Raw genomic sequence first — 20949 nt, 5'->3', positions numbered from 1 at the left:
GATTCTTTGCAGGGAAATTACTCTCAAAATGGGAAGGACCATATGTCGTTGAGGAGGTGTATCGTTCAGGGGCGATTAAAATTAGTTCTCTCCAAGGCGATACCACACAAGTGGTGAATGGACAAAGACTCAAGCATTATATCTCAGGTGATTCTTATAATGAAGATGTTGATGTTATTCGAGTGGAAACTCCGGAAGCCTTCATCAAAGGTCAAATTGACAGTCCGGCAGAGTTCGAATTTGAATAGGTAACAGTACTGGTAATTAAAAGTTCGCGTTTTACTTTCCGAACAATGTTTTTGCTGTTTTTGGAAAATATGAAAAATTACGAGATCGAAACGGAGTGGAGGAGACGCACGAGGGCGTGCCCTCATAGGCCGGCGCGGGCCCCAGCCTAGCCGCGCCGCCCTATGAGGAGAGCCCCTTGCTGCCCCTCTCCGACTCTGGTTCGACCTGGTACTTTCCTTTTGACGTAAAAATTCCTGCTATATAATCTCCCGGACCCCTGGAGGTCCGTATATCGTTTTCTCGACGTGTTTTGTTTCGAGCTGTTTTCTGCCGGGATCTGTCTTTGATCTAGAAGCACCATGGCCTCCAACAACAAGGGCAAGGGGCTTTCGGAGGAGGAAGTGAAGAGGGTGTCGTCAAAACAAGAGCAACAAGCCGTTGGGAGTAAGCGAATCTTGGTGGGATCTATTGACACTCGACGTTCTTTCTCTCATAACTTGCAGGGACCCTTACCACCTGCTCCTAGCCTCGACTCTTTCCTTGTGTTGGAAGAAGCTCTACGGGTTACCGATAAGTTTTGTGATCAATACCGTGCTCTGAGAAGGGAAGTGGAGATACTTCAGGAGGAGAATTACCGACTTCGAAGAATGCTACAGCGGTTCCTCACCCCCATCAAGGTTGTCCAATCATCACCACCACCACCGAAGGAGTAATTCATCATCGGTATTGGCATCCCCTTGGTTTGTTCCAAGCTTGGGGGGGTGCCGCGGTATCACATCATCACTATCTTTTACTTTTTACTATCAAGTAGTGTCATATCATGAGTAGGGAAGTTATCATATAAGATGGGTTGCAGTGTGGAAGTATCTCTCCTTAGTTGGTTGTCTATGTATCCCTTGGTGTGAGTTATCGTTATGGAATATTAATGAGAAGTCTTATCATTTACATATTGCACATCTTATTTTAGTTTGCAATCTCTATTATATGATTGATCTTGTTATTAGTATTAGTATCACTTTGGGAGCATTGAATAAATCTATTTAGTTTTGGCAAACTTAGCATTGGTCAATAGCAACAACACTTTGAGGTTTAAGTAGAAAAGAGAAATACATGTAGATATGTTGTTTCATTGTCTTTCTTTCTTGTTAGCTCTTAGCTTATTATTCTGAAGTTAAAATTGTTTGTGCTTACAAGGAAGATGCATGATTGTTTCTATCACATGTATATTTGTTTGTTTCCCTCAACTCTTATGCTTGCTAATCAACCTTGCTAGCCAAAAACCTGTACCGAGAGGGAATGCTTCTCGTGCATCCAAACCTTAACCCAAATCTATGCCATTTGTGTCCACCATAACTACCTACTACATGGTATTTTCTGCCATTCCAAGTAAATACTTTGTGTGCTACCTTTAAACAATTCAAAATTTACTATCTCTTATTTGTGTCAATGTTTTATAGCTCATGAGGAAGTATGTGGTGTTTTATCTTTCAATCTTGTTGGGCAACTTTCACCAATGGACTAGTGGCTTCATCCGCTTATCTAATAATTTTGCAAAAAGAGCTGGCAATGGGGTTCCCAGCCCCGATTAATTAATTTTCATAATTTTACAAATAGACACTCCTCCATGGTATGTGATTGTTGGAAGGCACCCGAGGATTCGGTTAGCCATGGCTTGAGAAAGCAAAGGAGGGGAGGAGTGTCATCTAAATAAAACTAAAATAAAAAGGCACTCCTTCATGGTATGAGATTGTTGGCAGGCACCCGAGGATTCGGTTAGCCATGGTTTGTGAAAGCAAAGGTTGGAAGGAGTGTCAACTAAGAATAAATTTTATGGGAGCCGCTCTTCGAGAGTTTGTCTGGCAACGGGGTTAGAGAACCCGCTACCAGTCGTTGACAACAACAAACACCTCTCAAAATGTTACTTTTATTCTCTTTATATGATTTCAAAACTGAAAAAGCTCTAGCACATGATTTAATCCCTGCTTCCCTCTGCGAAGGGCCTGTCTTTTACTTTATGTTGAGTCAGTAAACCTATTTCCCTCCATCTTAAGCAAGTATTTGAGTTGTTGTGATCAAACCATTTATATTGTGATCTATTTCATCATGTCTTTTTCTCTTCCTTGTTTAGTACAAGTTTTATCCGAATGAATATAGCTTTGAAAGTTATCAATGATTATGAGAGATTATTATGATTGAGTATGCAAGTTATGCCATATAAACTTTAACATGAGAGCGTTGCTCGATAGATAAGTATAACCTGTTAATTGTTCTCTGACCAAGAACGAAGTTTGCCATCACCAATTATGATTTCTTATGCACCTTTATTCATGATTACCTTATACTTGTTTCAAGCTGAATTATATGAGGAAGTTGTTCACTAGAATGTCTTGTGTGAATGAATATGATGCTTCTTGTCCGTATTTTATTTATCGACTCTTCACTCCATAAACATGTGGTCCTGTTTAACGAGTTCAGTTTCGCTTGGGGACAAGCGAAGTCTAAGCTTGGGGGAGTTGATACGTCCATTTTGCATCACTATTTTGTATCATAATTTGCTGTTATTCATTGATATATTTCATATTTAGAGGTGATACTTATGTTATTTCATCTATTTTGCATGTTTCATGATTATTGGAGGATCGCACACCAGAGTCAGGATTCTGCTGGAAAAAGCGCCGTCAGAATGCAATATTTCGGAAGATCAACAATTGACGGAAATTATATGAAAAATCCTATTTTTCCAGAAGACGAAGGGAGCCAGAAGGGGGAGCCGAGGAGGGCCGCCATGGGCCCACCTCATAGGCCGGCGCGGGCCAAGGCCTGGCCGCGCCGCCATGTGAGGAGGGGGCCCACAGCCCCCTCTGGCCTCCTCTCCTTCGCGTACATCTTCGTCCCAAAAACCTAAGCACCGGAGGATAGTCGTGAAGGGTCACAGCCGCCTCTGCGGGGCGGAAAAACACCAGAGAGAAAAGAGCTCTCCGGCAGGCTGAAATCTGCCGGGGAAATTCCCTCCCAGAGGGGGAAATCGACGCCATCGTCACCGTCATCGAGCTGGACATCATCTCCATCACCATCACCATCATCTCCATCGTCATCACCGCCGTCTCCACCGCTGCACCTCGTCACCGCTGTAACAATTTGGGTTGGATCTTGATTGTTTGATAGGGGAAACTCTCCCGGTATTGATTTCTACTTGTTATTGATGCTATTGAGTGAAACCATTGAACCAAGGTTTATGTTCAGATTGTTATTCATCATCATATCACCTCTGATCGTGTTCCATATGATGTCTCGTGAGTAGTTCGTTTAGTTCTTGAGGACATGGGTGAAGTCTAAATGTTAGTAGTGAATTATGGTTGAGTAATATTCGATGTTATGATATTTAAGTTGTGGTGTTATTCTTCTAGTGGTGTCATGTGAACGTCGACTACATGATACTTCACCTTTATGGGCCTAGGGGAATACATCTTGTACTCGTTTGCCAATTGCGGGGTTGCCGGAGTGACAGAAACCTAAACCCCCGTTGGTATATCGATGCAGGAGGGATAGCAGGATCTCAGAGTTTAAGGTTGTGGTTAGATTTATCTTAATTACTTTCTTGTAGTTGCGGATGCTTGCAAGGGGTATAATCACAAGTATGTATTAGTCCTAGGAAGGGCGGTGCATTAGCATAGGTTCACCCACACAACACTTATCAAAACAATGAAGATTAATCGGCTATATGAAGCGAAAGCACTAGACTAAATTCCCGCGTGTCCTCAAGAACGTTTGGTCATTATAAGTAAACAAACCGGCTTGTCCTTTCTGCTAAAAAGGATTGGGCCACTCGCTGCAATTATTTCGCTCGCACTTTACTTACTCGTACTTTATTCATCTGCTACATCAAAACCCCCTAAATACTTGTATGTGAGCATTTACAGTGAATCCTTCATCGAAACTGCTTGTCAACACCTTCTGCCCCTCGTTGGGATCGACATTCTTACTTATCGAAAATACTACGATACACCCCCTATACTTGTGGGTCATCATGCGGCCAGGGATGGCTTGGCCCCTCCTCCAAGGCGTATGGCCGGCGGCCAAGATGGGAAAAGGGGGGAAACTTGCCCCCAGGCCAAGTTGATCCCCCTAGGGTTTTGGGGAAACCCTAAGGGGTGGCCGGCCTGGGCCTTTGGGGCTTGGTGCGCCTGGCCCATTAGGGCTAGGCAGCACCCCCTCGGCCCATGTTGGCCCCCCTAGGTCATGGGCCCCATGGTGGACCCCTCCAGAACCTTCTAGAACCTTCCGGTCTTTCACCGGAGAAATTCCGAACTTTTCCGAAACCTAGAAATCAACTTCTCTTATATGAATCTTATTCTACGGACCATTCCGGACCTCCTCGTGATGTCCTAGATCCCATCCGATACTCCGAACAAAGGTCGGTCTCCATCTCATATTCTGAATCTACTTATGCGACATCGAACCTTAAGTGTGCCACCCTACGGTTCGTGAACTATGCAGACATGGTCGAGACTCCTCTCCGAGCAATAACCAATAGCGGGATCTGGAGATCCATAATGGCTCCCACATATTCAACGATAACTTAGTGATCGATTGAACCATTTACATACGATACTGATTCTCTTTGTCACGCGATACTTTACTTGTCCGAGGTTCGATCATCTGTATCTCCATACCTAGTTCAACCTCGTTACCGACAAGTACTCTTTACTCGTACCGTGGCATGTCATCTCTTGTGACCTAGTCACATGCTTGCAAGCTAATCAGACGACATTCCACCGAGAGTGCCCAGAGTATATCTATCGGTCATCGGGATGGACAAATCCCACTCTTGATCCATATGCCTCAACCCACACTTTTCGAATACTTAATTCCATCTTTATAACCACCCATTTACGCAATGGCGTTTGATGTAATCAAAGCATCCTTCCGGTGTAAGTGATTTACATGATCTCATGGTCGAAGGACTTAGGTAACTATGTATCGAAAGCTTATAGCAAGTTGAACTTAATGACTTGATCTTATGCTACGCTTATTTGGGTGTGTGTCCATCATATCATTCATCCAATGACATAACCTTGTTATTAATAACATCCAATATTCATGATCACGAAACCATGATCATCTATTAATCAACAAGCTAGTTATACAAGAGGCTTACTAGGGACTCCTTGTTGTTTACATAACACACATGTATCAATGTTTCGGTAAATAAAATTATAGCATGGTATGCAAACATTTATCATAAACACAAAGAACCACTTTATTATTGCCTCTTGGGCATATCTCCAACATCTCGAGCAAAAATTTGTGTGTACGACAATGCGGGTACGACTCGGGATTGGCAAGGATGGTCCATGCGGGGTCGCCAATCGTCTCCGACACATATATAGTCCATGTCGGGGTACATCACAGCACGGAGAATTGGCACAATTTTAAGCTATGAACACAATTGTTGATTTCTCTAAATTGACAAGATCGTTGAAACCCTAAACCTTAAATCACATCGCCGATGTAGGAGAGGGGCAAGAGGGGAGGGAGGACTCATATCACCGAGCCAGGAATCGTTTAGAGGTCTCCCAGTCATTCTAGCTCAGCATTCTTCAGGAGTCTTCAGTAGCCATGACCCGATGACGGAGAGGTTGCTACGGCGGGTCGTGTGACAGTGTGGCGGCTCCAACAGTCGGTGATGCGACATGTGTTGGTTATGTTGTTCCATTACAATCGACTGATCACCCGGCGCGTCGATTAGTGTACGATGGTGACGGCTATTTGGAGGCGGGGTGGGGGCCCCCCCCCCCCCCCCCCCCCCGCGTTCGACTCCCACGGTAGGAAGCCAGCACCGAAGTGCCAGTCTAGTTATAGGGTTGGAGTTTGCGCCAACACCTTTTGGGGATCACCGATGGGAGATGTTTTTGGCCCAAAACCCCCAAAGGCCGTTTGGGGGGCCTTTGGGGGCACCGCTAGGGATTCTCTATTAGAACTCATGTTTAACTTTATGTTTAAAAATATAACTCTTGAAATAAATGAGTATATATCAACCACGTATTTTTAAGAAGATTTGCCAATCTATCAATAATCATCATCAATAGTACAGAGAATGTTTAATGTAATAAAATTGTAAATAGGTCACTGGACCATGTATCGATGACTACAAGCACTAGAGTGAGCTGAAGGCACACCACCATCATCGCCCCTTCCTCATCAGAGTTAGGCAAAAGTTGCCGTAGTAGATCATCTTGTAGTAGACGGATGGAAAGTCATCGTGCTAAGGGTATCTCCAGCGGCCCGACGCAAACATGCCGATGTGGTCCATTTGTGTCCGCATGGATACTCGGAGGGAAAACCCCACCACAGCAGCCCAACGTAAGCAAACTAAGTTGTACATGCCGACCCATTCTCAGCCTAAATTTGGGCTGCAATTGCATTAGCGTAGACAAGTTTGTGAATGCGCGCGTGTCCGCGTCGGTTTCCTTTGGGCCCATCTGCCAGCGTCTCAAACCCACTTCGCCTTCTGCGCATCCTGTCCTTGGCGCCGGTATGGCCTTCTCTGCCGTGTTTACGGCCTCGCTTCGGCTTCTGTGCGGCAGCGCTGGCAGCTCGCGCTGTACTTCCGCACCATGGCATTGATGGTGTTGCGCCTGCCTTTTCTTTTTAAGTCGAGAGGCCGCGCCATTGCCATTTCCTCTCCCTTCATAGACCACCAAAGCGCCACCATGGGCAAGTCATGGTTGCTCCGGAAGACGAAGAATGACCATGAGGTTGTCCCTTTTAGTGTCCGCAAGAAAGAGCATAACCGTCGGTAAGTGCCAATGGAATACGTGTGCGAGCTATACGATGCGGAGCGCCCCATGGTGTGGCCACATGTCAACCTCCCCGGAGGTTGGCTTCTGAATTCATGGAGGGTGTATGTGCCGCCCGTGCCGCGGGAGAACCGTGAGTGGCATGAATAGATCCGTCGTCATTGCTTGATCCTGAAGTTTGACCCGTGATTCCGAGTGGGTTACCTAGGCGATGAGGCCTACTTCAACACCCTGGTGGGCCACGGAATCTACGATGATGACGAGGACAAGGAGGAGCACGAAGACGAAGAGCTCTTCGCTTACAACGATAACAATGATAAGTAGCTCGAGCTGCCCATCCTCAACCCTGACGTCTAGCCGCCAGAGCTGACCGAGGAGGAGGCCCTAGAACTCGCCATAGCCTAGAGTGAGCTTAATAAGCTCTACCAGTAGTAGGGCCTCGCCATCCAGCTCTGGGAGTCTACTCTGGCCTAGGTTAGGCCAGCGACACCTCCGGTCATACCTATGCGTGCCGCACTGCCCATTCCTCTGGCGCCTAGGGCTGCGGCTGGACTACCTCCGATGCCCTACTGGCCCTGGCCATGGGAGCCACCTATCTTCATCGACCACATCAAGGAGGACTAGGCATCCATGGTGACGACCATGCGGCCATGAGGCAAACTCTAATTAGTTGAGTTTTTGCTTTTTTTGTTTATGTTTTTTTTTCTTTTTTGGCCTTATGTAATTACAGCTCCTATGAATATATATTTTTTTTAAATGCATCGGACCAGCAGCCCCCGACCCAACCGGGACGTACTGGTTTTGACCCATTTTGTGTCTGCTACCTGATCCAAACGGTTGAAAACCGAAAACATTTGATGTCTGAAATGGGTCGGGCCACGAGAGATGCCCTATGGTTACAAAGGGCCAACTCTAGAGCGGCAACCATTGCCAAACATGAGAACAATATATCAAAATAGTACGACCTGCAACCACATCAACAAAGATGAAAATCAAGGAGATCCTAGAGGATCCGCCTGGATACAAAACTCCACACGTCCTCCGCTGGAGCTAGACGCACCACCCGGACGGGAATAGGATAGGGATAACATTATTCTGACACCAGAATAGCGTAGCCGATGACGCGCTGTTGTTCTCACTCCTCCATCACTGACAAAACTTGTCATAGTAGTGCTTGTTGTAGTAGACCGATGAAAAGTTATTATGGTGCCAAATTTGTACTAGCTATACGTAGATTTATTGACGTGGATACTAGATCTCGGTGCGTGGTATGAATACGAGTATATGTGTTTTTTGTGGATCAATCGAGTATGAAGTATCTTTCTTTTTTTTTTGCGGGGGAGTATGAAGTATCTATGCATGCATCATGACTAGACCATTGCCAACTTTGATTATACTACCCCATTGTCAGCTTAAGTGTATACGTGTGTGGGCCTTTGATCTGTGAGTAGCTAATTTAGGTTGGTTATGATTTAGGCTCATCAACCGTACAAAAAAAAACCAATGTATTATCGTTTATGAAGATACGAGTAGAGTTTCTAGCTGATCCTTTGTTTGTGTTGACAATTTCGATACACGCTATATGGCCTTGTATTCCATCATTTCCAGAACATTCTGAGACCTCGTAACATATACTTTCACGCCGTTGTGCGCACGGGTCTGTACAAGAACATCAGATGCACAAGATACTCAGGCATACTGCATTGCTCGTTCGTCGACCAGATTGTTCAGGTGAAGTTGCGACAGGACATCGGAGCAACGGAGACGCCAACATTCACAAGGAAGGTGACGGATATTAGTAGTTGAGCACCCATGTGAACAAACACAGTTACAGCTTACACAAATGCATACCTCGCCATTCCAACCTACCGAAGAAACGAGATACATTTTGTCACGAACCAGAAGAGCAGAGTTGACAAAAAAACAGCAAACACGAACAGAAAGAGAAAAGAAAACAGCACACACACGGGACAGGAGTGAAGCACGCGACCAAGAGGGGTCCAAAACCCTCTCGATCCCGCATTGGATTCCCAGCAGCATACGCTCGCTCTCCTTTTGGAGAGGGCGGCTGCTTCGTCCAGATCACTGACCTCCCCATCCAAAATTACCATCTAGTCACATTTGTACCAGCTATTAGCTGCTACAACTACCGGCAGTACGCATCACAAACAAATGATCAGACCAACCAAGTTGCATGCGGAAAACAATCACTCCATCCATCCAATCTAACGGGACGCCTGCCCGCCAGGTGAGCCAGCCTTTGCGGCCCCACCTAGCAGCTCCGTCCTATCCCGGGCCAATAAAACGTGGCCCGGGCCTTAAGGTTGGATCGGATCAGAGAGTGGTGTCGAAGTTGAGACGGGAGGTGTAGGTGCCCCTGGGCGCCCAGTTCTTTGGGATGACGTCCCGGGCCGTGAGCGTCTTGGGCGCGGACAGCGTCGTCAGCCTCACGGAGAAGGGGCCTGCCGTGGGTCCGCCGTAGAGGCACCACGTGGCACCCCACACGTGCTTCATGTCCAGCCACTGCGCCGAGTTGGCCTGCAAATAACACACCACGTGAACAAAGTATAAACCATAAGCACTGGGGTTGCTGAACACTGATAAGTGTGATATACAGAGCAGAAATATAAGCACTAGCAGAGAGTGCAACGAGCTTTATAGCGAAGCACAATGACAAAGCAGCATTGGTCGCATTGGACTCCATAATCTTTGGATGTCAGGAGCCCACGAGGCCGAGCGAACACACGGTCAAGAGCGTGGCCTGGATTGCAGGATGGGTGTCAGGTTAAAACAACCATCCCCTGACGGCATTACCAAGTGCAAAAGCATGCAGGGTTGCACGCACGGTCTCTTTAACTGATCTTTAGTTAGTCCTACCCCCAAAGATGAGAGTGAGTGAGACTGAGCCAAAGCGGCAGCATCATTGGGCAGTGGAAATTCCTAGGGAAAGCGATCGAGTCTTTGATAGAAGACCGACCGGCCATGCCAGGGTCATGTGGCTGGCTTTCGGTGCTGTCAACCCAGTGCTGCTGCTGCGCAATGTGCCACTTACTTACACATTGGACTGACATTCCGGAGACGAATCCTATGAACAAACAAGGACACTCCCCACACGAATCCTCTCAGAATCATATCTTTGGGCAAGGGTTTGACTAAGGTGCGTGGTAGACAGTGCAGTAAAGCATGCTTTCTTCTTGGTCGTGTTTCTTTTGCATGTGTGAAGCTTAAAATAAGGGCAGAAGATAAATTTCTACAAAGCTTGGTTTGAGTCGCTGCAGGAATATCAAGATACTACCGCTAGATTACTTGTGAAATTGTTATTCTAGAAGCTCAGGTTGTTGTTCTGCGGAGAGGACAATACGGACGCCTAATGCATGCCTAGGTAGCACGGTGCCAAACGCTAGGCAGCGGAGGCATGAGGGCAAAAGCGAGGAACAGTGCGACGTGTCTCCAAACACATCAAAGAGGGGTGCCCGGACATAGATCTCACATGCACACATTTTCGCAAAGGGAAGAATCCGCCTGCGGTCCTATTGCGCATTTGCACCCCACGACGCATCTGTCCCATGTACCCACGGCCCTATGTTCCCACCAGACAAAAGATCGATCGATTTTTCCCCATTTCCGTTGTCAATATGCTACTGGTAAAAAATATGCAATAGGCTTGCCAAGGTATGAACAAGAAGAAGATTCGTACAGTACCTGCTTCAGCTGCATGGATCCAATGTCGCCCTCGCCGTCCTCGAACTCGATGAGCAGCGAGAGCCAGAAGCTGGTCGACCCGTCGTTCACATGGAAGGCAATGTTCTTCCCGCCGTACTTGCACGCAGTCCTGTACACACACACACACATCTTCACTGATCAGTTAGTTTCTCAACGAAAAAAAAGCTCAAGATCTCATCGGTTGGTCTACTCCAGAAGACAGCTTTTCTACGGTCAGATGAATAGACTGGTGAACTGAGCTAGTAGAAGAATTGACCAGGAACCTTACAACGGATTATGTGCCTCAGGTTAGATATCTGCACACCTGAGCATCTGACTGAACTGAGTTATACATCACGCATCACGTAGAGGCAAGAGTAACTCGGCAGCAGATAGATCCAAAGACAGCTGTGAGCTCAGCTGCAAGCCCATTTACTAGGTTTTAACCCTGGACAATTTAATTCCCACTGTGCTTGACGATACTAGACGACGAGCAAAACCAGTGTCGTATGCTTTGACAACGGTCCACTGACACACCAAACTATTTTAACACTAACTTCACGAGGCAGGGAGTAGTAAAAGAATTTTGTCTCTAAGCCGCTTGTCCAGTGTGGCATGCGGCCCAGTTGATTAGTTTTAACCAGTTAAGTAACCACCAGTCCAACTGTCTGAGTAACCGCAACTGACAATGCACTAAAAGTGATCTGAGGAACTGCAAGTGCTGCTTTTACCTCCTGTAGACCACCTTGAGCTGGCCTCGGTCCCGGAGATGCGCCCCGGCGCCGGCGATGGCCATCCTGCTGTAGGCTGCGCCGCTGAGGTCGAAGTGCGTGTTGCCTCCGCCGCAGAGCCCGCCACCGGGGCACTCGTCGGTGACGATGACGGTGACGGCGCGGCGGGAGCAGATGCCGTGGTCGAGGCACTTGACCTTGTAGCAGGCGCCGCAGCCCTCGCCGTCCTTGAACAGCACCGGGCTCACCGACCCCACCCGCGCCTTCATCGGCACCACGTCCACCAGCGACCCGTACCCGCACGCGCCACCTGAACAAAAATGCACAGTCGCCATTAGAACCCATACCACAAAATGCTAAGTACTCAGACTTATAGAACTGACGTTACTAGTTTACTGCAGTGTACTGGATAGCTGGATTAGACTATACGGATGCAGGATCAAAATTACCAGGAGTGTCGGTGGAGCGCGTGAGAATGACAGAGGAACAGAGCGCATTTATCATCGAGATTTTGGCCATATGGTACTATACCCAGCAAAGCAACTGGCAAGGATGGCCTGGCACGGTCGTCTTCGCCGGTCGCCGCGCTGCGGCACGAATCTTAAAGCAGCGGAGGGCACCGGTGCTCCTCTCGTGTAGGGCAGTAGGGCGGGTGCAGCGGAGGGCCCACCGAAATTCCCCTGCCGGATCTCACGGGATCCGCAGACGTCGCGCCAGAAATGTCGCAACGGGAAGAACTAACAGATCCTTCTTTTTTCTTTACCCAAAAATACTTTCTACGTTCCGGAGAAGGTAAAGGAACTTGTCTGATTTCAATGTAAGAAAATAACTAGTCGCAAACAGAAATGTAAGAAAAAAACTAGTCGCAAACAGAAATGTAAGAAAAAAAATGAAGATAGCTGCTGTCAAAAGAAAAGAAGACAGATGACAGGTTGAGCTCTGCCCGGGTACTGATCCTGGAACCCTCTGTATCTACGGTACTGAATAAATGGCGATTACCGTGTTTTTTTCTGTCTGTGAGGGTGATTTCTGTTTGCTCACATGGTATATGCTTCCTGCAGAACCGCTAGACTTTGGTTCTAGACACGGAACTGAAGGGATACTGCAATGCAGAGCAAGGCCAACTCTAGGACTACAATGGAGGCGAGGTGAGAGCTTCTTACCGGTGCTGCCGTCGCCGTCGGCATCGCCGTACCAGGTCGCGGTGGCCTGCCGCCACTCCACGTCCACCGCCGCCATGCCCTTCTTCCCCTTGGCCGCCGACTTCTCGCCGTCGAGCGAGGACGTGGCGGAGACGGCGGTGGCCGCGACCAGCAAGAAAACGCAGAGGGCGAAGCTGGCGGCGGCGCGAGAGGAAGCCATTGGCATTGGTTACTTTCCCCTTCTCCGGTCCTTCCTATGGGACTAGCTCTGCGGCCGCTTGGAGTGGAGTGGAGTGCTGGTAGCCTTCTTTTGGGGACTCTCTCCCTCTTTATGGCTTCGAGAAATCCCAAACCCCGATGCTTTCACAGCTTCGTTTCCGGGTTGGCCGCGCTGTACAAATGGCAACACGGGGGGACGGGCACAGGAATGGGAATGGGCGCGGTAGCGTATGTATACCGGAGAGTAGGCTGAGATTTTTTATGACGATGGGAAACAACGAGGGAAACAAAGGAGCGTGGTATAAACTGTTGAGCGCCACTCTCTCTCTGATTGTGGGTGCCCAGCCCCAGCCCGGTGTGTGATCTGTGATGTGAGCAGTGTGCTGATGGGATCATGGGAGGTGGGAGCCTTCACTGCCAATCATGGGTGGCCATGACTTTTTTTTGCATTGCGAGGACGAACGAGGGCCTGTGTAGTTGTGTTACTGCAGCTGATGGCCGTTTAAGTACACCCGTATTTGCAACAAGTGATCAGCTTTCGTCGCGAGAAATAGTAGGCATGGCCACGCTTTTCACCCTCCCCTGCTATCGTCGCCCTCGTGGCCATGGCACCATGTGCAGGGTCCAGTTTTTGGCGGATGATGTCAAATCACGGAAGCACCGCTCCCGCGCCGTTGCGCAGACAGTTTTGACATGGCCGCCCCGCGCTATGGTTGGTGAGCTCGCTTCACCGTTGCCGTTTTGCACGGGGCAAGATCAGACAGCGCACACGACTACCAGAGGACCAACTACGTTTAGTTGGGTCTCTAATGAAAAACTGTTTAGTTTCCATCTGGCCTGTAATATTTCTTTAAACGCTAGCAGTAGGCGGCGATTTTCCCCTGCTTTTCTTTCTGTTGTTTTTGTTATCTCCTGATAATGAAAATCGATCATATGATTGGGTCGCTTGGAAAAAAAAAAGAGGACCAACTACGACAGAAACACTACTCCGTAGTAAGGAGTATTTTATCTTGCAAGAAAAGTGTGTGACTGATTCCTCATAGGTTGAGTTCGGTCTATTTTGTATATGCAGTTCGATTAAAAAAGTTGCTACCAATTAACATTGTTGGAAAAATGGAAAGCCTTTCGTTTGGTACACTATTTTAGCATCGAAACAAACTGAACATGTCTTTTTGGCAATGTGTGGCGTGATAACCTTTTCCCCGGGTGGTGAGGTTACCGTCCATTTTTTGCATTACTATGGTGCAACAACGTAAGCTACCGATAGACATACAATTGAACATATTTCACAACCATGTACATACGATCAAACATAGTTCAACACAAAAGTAAACACAGTTCAGGACGACAGACACACGATCGTACATAGTTCAACATGAAAGTAACATTAAGTAACAGTAAAACATAACTAGCTAAGAGTCACCACAGCGTTTTGACGTTCCTAGCCATCCGATGAAGACATCTAACGCTGTACATATATGCACTACTCCCTCCGTCACGATTTAGGTGTCGCGACGTCCATTTTGCGAAAAACACCTTGTCTAATTCCCGACCAATCCCACGCTCCTCGTCTCCTTCTCTTCCTCGACCGTATCGGAAACAGAGCTCTCCGACCTCTCTATCGCCGCCCTTCGCTGCCACACGCCGTCGCGTTGCTCCCCCACCCGCGCCCAGGCCAGACTAGATCTAAAATGTTTTTCGCAAATGTTTTTTGAGTTGAAGTTGTTGGGTTTCATGTTTTAGAACATACTACAATGTCTAGCATATTTTTTCCAAGTATATATTTATTCAGTTTGCAAGCAAGAAATGATAAAAACTCTACAAAATAATAGGAGGCTAGATTTCATGTTTTAGAACATACTACAATGTCTAGCATATTTTTTAATAAAAATAAAATCATGTGGTAAAACAATTAAAAAACAAGAGGATATTATGATTTTTTTGATTCTGATTCAAGATTAAAAAACAATATGCAAAATAAAATCAAGAGGTAACTAATGCAAATTATTCTGATTCTCTTTGTTTTTTGAGGTAAAACATCAGTGGGTTAAAAAACCCACTGCAATTTTATTATATATATTTAGAGTTACATAAAGTTACAAAAGAGAGTGAGCAACTCTCAGAAACTAAAAGAAAATGCATGATGATAAACTAAATTTGAGATTGGATCCATTCTAAGGTGTCTGCATGTTTTTTCTTCATTCTATGCACCACCATTCTTAGCTCTCGAGAATAAATGGCCTTCCAACTAAAAGTAAAGGAGATATATACTTGAAAGAGAGGAAAGTGGTTCTAAATAAAGATAATTTGAGGAGTGGTGTGTTTGGAATATGGGAGCATATGCTCCCTCTATTTTAAAATGCATCTTACACATATTTTAAATTTCTAAAAAAATGAAACCAAAAATTTGCATGTAAATCTTCTCGTGCTACACGCTTACAATGTTGTTTCATAAAAAATTGACTTATCATGTGACGTGTGTAAAAAAGATAAAACTCAGTGCTAAAAATAATGTTTTTCACAAGATAAGTTTTCTCTTTTTTATATAGATCATAAAAATTATTGGTTTTTCGTGAAACTTGACGAACAAACATATATTATGAAGATGTACATGTAAAAAAAATTATTAAAATTTTTCGACATTTCGAAATATGATTTTTTGGTAGAGGGTGCATACGCACCCGGGAGCCGAATTGAATTTCCGGATAATTTGCCGAGATTTTGGAGGGATCCCTGGTTAGATAGCATTGCTTTATAGGCAACTTTCCCTCCGTTGTTTGATATTTCGTTGGCTCATGATGATACTTGTGGCAAACTCGGAGGTCGGGGCTAGACAAACCCAGCCATTAGTCTGGCATAAGCCTAACCTAGATCTCTAGGGCCTACAGGGTGAGAATCGGTAACACAACAGTGACTCTACGACTGAAAGCAAATATATTACAACTCTTAACAGAGTTAAGATCCAAATTTATTACATGCAGAGGTCACTGATCATAATTCAACAAGCAACGGAAAGCAAATTATGTTATTCTAGATAACAAGACTGCAAAGGGCCTAAGAGGCCATAACATAAGGCGACGTCCCAGCCTGTAAGTCTCAGGCTACTGTTTGGGAACTCCGAACTACTCGTCGATGTCAAGATAGAAACCACCATCTGTTGGAAGGACTTCGTCTGAAACAAAGCATGCAAGGCTGAGTACAGGGACTCGGCAGGACTTAGTACAACATGTTAGCAAAGCGGGTATGCGAGGCTTTATGTGGAGCTTATTTTGCGGAAAGCCAGTTTTCATTTGTAAACAAGAGGGAGCAGAAGCTCGTCTATTCAGACCATTTTCAAAAGGGATAAGAGAGAGATATCATCTCTAGCTCTAAAATTATCATGTTGAATCCACCGAATCTTCATCATCACCTCAACCTATCACCTAGGATCATCCCCTCGACACGCTGAGAAGGGATCTTCATTCACACTCTTGACATCAAGTTTTACGATTAGGTTCAAGTTGTCTATGATCATCACGTCATTTCCCAAGTCGTCAGTAACCGTGGACACTGCTTTTTGAAAACATTTACCCTGAATAGGTGTACAACTTTACCCACACGCGCCGACCGACTCTTAGTGCCACTAGATTAACACACTTACTTGGTGTGCCGGGCAGAGGGTGGTCGACCAATATTTTTCCCTTACTTCGCCTATTCCATGAGTCAAACTAACTGGGGAGATCCGTCATCGTAGGTAGCCATTCTCCGAGGCGGTCCCGGTCATTGTGTGTAGGGGATCTAGTTCAATACCTCCAACATTCTTCACCCCGGCCACGCCCTGTATGATGCACTTTGAAAACCTTTTCCACCTTTTCCCCATGCGTATGGCAAATGAAACTCGCAATATAATTGACTTATGGGTAAGCTAGGCAAGTTCGGGCCAAGGGGTTCCCATGGGTCCCGTGTGGTTGTACGCTCAGTCTTGGTTCTGAAGGCGAGAACTCAGGTCCTAGTATCGGCGAGAACGAGTCAAATCACCACATCCCCATGTGGCGGCCCATCCAAACCTTTAACATGTTTATCAACATCATCACTGATCATACCACGTCATCCTGTCAAACTAGGTTCATTCGTAGCTCTAATTCATCAATCAGATGGATCAGACTTAAACATGTAAGTATGACTAAGCAAAACTCATATACGGCTCTAGCGATGCGAACAAGCTCAGGCCTAGTTTTGTTGGGAGCGGTGGATCGGGAACTTTGGGCTACAAGGATGGAATATGTACGCATAGGATATCTACAACTGCCGATAAAACATAGTTGAAGCGGATGCAATATGTAAGAACCAGAAGTAAAATCATTTTGAAACCATATATGAACCAGGTTAGGGCTTGCCTTGTCCCTCGTTGTTCTGGCGTTGATCTTGAAAGGATCGTATGCCGCACCTAGAGGGGGGGGTGAATAGGTGCTAACCAATTTTTAGTTCTTTTTCAATTTAGGCTTGACACAAAGGTAAATTCTCTAGATATGCAACTATGTGAATTTACCTATATGACAAGGTCAACGACTAAGCAAGATATGGTAACGCAATATAGAGGAGATAAAGGATAGAGGTAACCGAGAGTGGAGCACACGGAGACACGGAGTTGATTCCCGTAGTTCCATTCCTTTGCAAGAAGGTACGTCTATGTTTGGAGGAGTGTGGTCGCTACGAAAGCTAGACCAACAGTCACGAAGACTTCACTCAGGTCTCCTGTGAGCAACGCCACGAAGGCCTAGCCCACTTCCACTAAGGGATTTCCTCGAGGCGGAAACCGGGCCTTTACAAGGTTCTTGGGGCACACATCCACAACCAAATTGGAGGCTCCCAAATCTGTAACAACACAACAATTAACAACAATACATCAACAAAAAACACTAGGGATCCAAAGAGGAACACTAGCAAGAGAGCCCTCAAGCATATGAGGGGGAAATGTAAATCGCTTCGGTGAGGATGTAGATCGGTGTCTTCTCCTTCGAATCTCCAAAGCTCAAGAACTTTGGTTGGGTGAGGGGGGAGATCTTGCAAATCTTGTGTTCTTGAGGTGGCTCTAATGGTGGTGAGGCTTGGCAGAATTTTGGTCAATGATTGAGCAAGGAGGAAGGTAGAAGAAGGGGGTATAAATACCCCCCCCCCCCCCCCCCAAAATCCAGCCGTTGGAGACTTCGAGGGCCGGATAATCCGCCCCCCACCAAAAATCCGGCCCTGGGAAAAATCCGGCCAAAAGTCCGGCCCATGTCCAGGGCCTTACTGAGCCGCGTCGCCTCTGGTCCTTAGGCAATTTTTGGGAGGCTGGATATTTCGAAAATATCCGGCCTGGATTATCCGGCCTTGGAAAAATTCCGGCCAAATGTCCGGCCAATAATTCGGCCCTTGTCCAGGGAAGTACTGAGCCACATTGCCTCGAGTACTTAGCCAAAAATTGGGGGCCAGATATTTTGCAAATAAATATCCGACCCGAATTATCCGGTCTGGTGAATCTTTTTTAGCTTTCTTTTGACTCGTTTTTCCACACAAGTCACTTATATTCATGTACCTATATAAACCCTGCACCACGTCATCGAACATTAGTGTATCACATATATTGACATCAAACACACAAAACATACTGTGAGAGATGTTCTTTCAATCTCTCCATTTTTGGTGTTTGATGACAATATACGGATTTGCAAGAAAAACATTATAGAGAGCAAGCATGTTGGCAAAACATAGAGGCACTCCCCCTACATGTGTGCATACAAGTAATTTGCATTTGAATACAAATACACAACATATAGGTGTGAGGTGCCTCAACACAAGAGATATCCAACATGAGCTCAAACAAGAGACATAGACAAATATGAAGTTGAGACAAGGTGATAGAAATCATACCCATATGGAGATATATAATACCGGATGTATAACATCACACACCATATAATAAACCTTGGTCTCAACACATAGAAATCCGAAATCCTTAACATGATGTCTCACAACCACATATAGCACATAGTTTTAAACGAACAAACCAACAAGCCAAATATTTCAAATAAACGACATAAAGGACACAAGCAATAAAGGAATGATAAACGCATATGCTTGTGTCCTAACCACCATGCAAATCCCTGAGAAGTCCTAATAGAACACTTCTCCCCCTTTGGCATCGAGATGCCAAAAAGGGGAAAAGCGCGATGCTACTCACCCCATGAAGATCACTCGGAACCCTCTTCGTCTTCGGTCTGGTACTCCTCTTCCTCTTCCTCTTCATCTTCAGTGTCAGCGGCAGGAGGAGAGCTGCGAGTGTAGTTGGCCCTCTGAATGCAGTCCTCAAGATCATTCCACGGAACCTGTGAAGAGTGCCGCCCACTGTAACCTGGGTGAACGGGAGGCTGAGGCGGAGGTCCTTGCTCACCACTGAGCTTGTGAAGAATGACCACCTGAGTATGCTGAATTTCAGAACGCTCTCGGTTGGCCGCATATTTCTCCTTGTGAATCTCAATATTCATGCACAGAATGTGGCGCTGAAACCAACTAAGCTTCTTCACCTGCTTCTTCATCACAGGAAAATCAACATGACAAGCAGGGGCAAATCCACTAGAGCGGGCATCTCCCATAAAGGAGCTAGGAGCAGGTGCAGCATGGGGAACCGGCTTCTTCTTGTAAGCCTTCTTGGCAGTGTGCTTCTCCTTTGGGAACCGACTCAAGTCTTCATCCATAGCCACAGAGTTGTTGATGAGGAGCTGGATATATGGTGCATATGGCATGGTGGTCCGGGAGACCATGGCATCATGAATCTCATTAAAGATGAAGTCCTTGACATCAAGAGAGAAGTCTTGGTCCTCATTACCATCACGTGCACACTTATAGCTGAGGTGCATAAGATCCACAAGAGCTCCACGAAGTGCATCATTGTTTCCACCACTTGGAGCAATGGTGGCTCGAAGGAAACGGAGCACCTGACTGTAGATGGGCAGAAGCCCCTTGGTAGAACCAACCGCTCCAGACGAGTCATAGAGATGAAAAGGCACATTTTTATCCGTCTTCTGAGGACCATGGAGGCGAAGAACACCTTCTGCTGGAAGTCCAAGAATAGAGGCAAACCGGCGCAAGGTTGCCTCACAATGGGTGGAGCCAGACATCCATTCAATAGTGCGCTCATCATCTTTCTTGATGGCCAGAGTAGCAAAGAATTGCTTAATCAACTCTGGACTGTAGTCACACTGAATCTTCATCAGATCCTGCAAAACCATCCTACCAGTCACCCAGATGGCATCCTCAAAATGATCATTGATAGCCAGATCATCCACATTGATAGCTTGCATGGGTCACACTTTCTTCATAGGCTCATATATATCCGTGTAGATGAACTCCTGCTCCATGCACCAGAAGCGCTTGTCCTCTATCTCGTCATCCCTCGCAACATCTTCATACCAGTTCTTCATACGGATTGTTGCATAAGTGACAATGTCCATTGTCTTGTAGTTCTCCCTAGGTGCCTTGTTCTTCCTCCTCATAGTGACGGACTTGCGAGGATCATTCTGAGCAAATTCATCACTTGACCGGTTCTGCCTTGGGCGTCTCCGAGTACCCCAAGAACCACTACCTGTGAGAAGCAAAGACGGATAGCAAAGAGAAGATAATGCTCATAAGTCATGTATGATATAGTAATGTACTCTAGAAACATACTATAAGTCGGTAGAAGTCTAGACATGATAGATTGAATCAACACTGCAGCAGCGATGAAGCTCCAGGCCGGATAATCCGGTGTCCCCGAGGGGCGGATAATCCGGCCCGGCCGGATAATCCGGCGAGCGCGGGGGCCGGATAATCCGGCCCTGCGGATCTGCAGAAATCGCAATCAAAAACTTGTCTATGACCAGATCGGCCTTATAGCATGCAGGAGGAGTATACTACACATGATTTGGAACAACTTGGCAACATCTCCACCAAGAAAATAGCACATATAAAACACAACACCTAGGGTTAGGGATTGTGAGCCATACTCCCATCCATTGGAGGAGCCGCTTGGAGGAGATGAGAGCAAGGGAGGAGGAGCACCCGATCCACCCAAAAACTTCGAGAGGGAGTGGACGAGGCGGCTCCGGCGAGGAGGAGGAGCTTCGGCGA

The 20949-nt window shown here is 46.4% G+C and overlaps 1 protein-coding gene across 1 annotated transcript; it reads right to left on the bottom strand.

The window, feature by feature from the left end:
• Window positions 1–8801: 8801 nt before the first annotated feature.
• LOC127335700 (expansin-B17) lies at window positions 8802–13031 on the bottom strand. Its single transcript, XM_051362420.2, has 4 exons — window positions 12625–13031; window positions 11462–11771; window positions 10731–10860; window positions 8802–9566 (listed from the first exon to the last, which is right to left on the bottom strand). Exons 1-4 carry the CDS (start codon window positions 12827–12829, stop codon window positions 9363–9365), a joined length of 849 nt encoding a protein of 282 aa, XP_051218380.1. The 5' UTR covers window positions 12830–13031; the 3' UTR covers window positions 8802–9362.
• Window positions 13032–20949: the final 7918 nt, after the last annotated feature.

The sequence above is a fragment of the Lolium perenne genome, chromosome 2 (assembly GCF_019359855.2).
Source record: "Lolium perenne isolate Kyuss_39 chromosome 2, Kyuss_2.0, whole genome shotgun sequence".
Lineage (NCBI taxonomy): Eukaryota > Viridiplantae > Streptophyta > Magnoliopsida > Poales > Poaceae > Lolium > Lolium perenne.
Note: the sequence above shows the minus strand (reverse complement) of the source record. Positions and strands in the feature narration are given on the sequence as shown.

Bases quoted from the DNA above. Each gene is read 5' to 3' on its own strand.
- LOC127335700 (XM_051362420.2), bottom strand. From the start codon at position 12,829: ATGCCAATGGCTTCCTCTCGCGCCGCCGCCAGCTTCGCCCTCTGCGTT. The intron at 11,772-12,624 runs GTAAGAAGCTCT...ATTTTTGTTCAG, and splicing joins CGACGGCGACGGCAGCACCG to GTGGCGCGTGCGGGTACGGG. The intron at 9,567-10,730 runs GTACTGTACGAA...TGTTATTTGCAG, and splicing joins GATCCATGCAGCTGAAGCAG to GCCAACTCGGCGCAGTGGCT.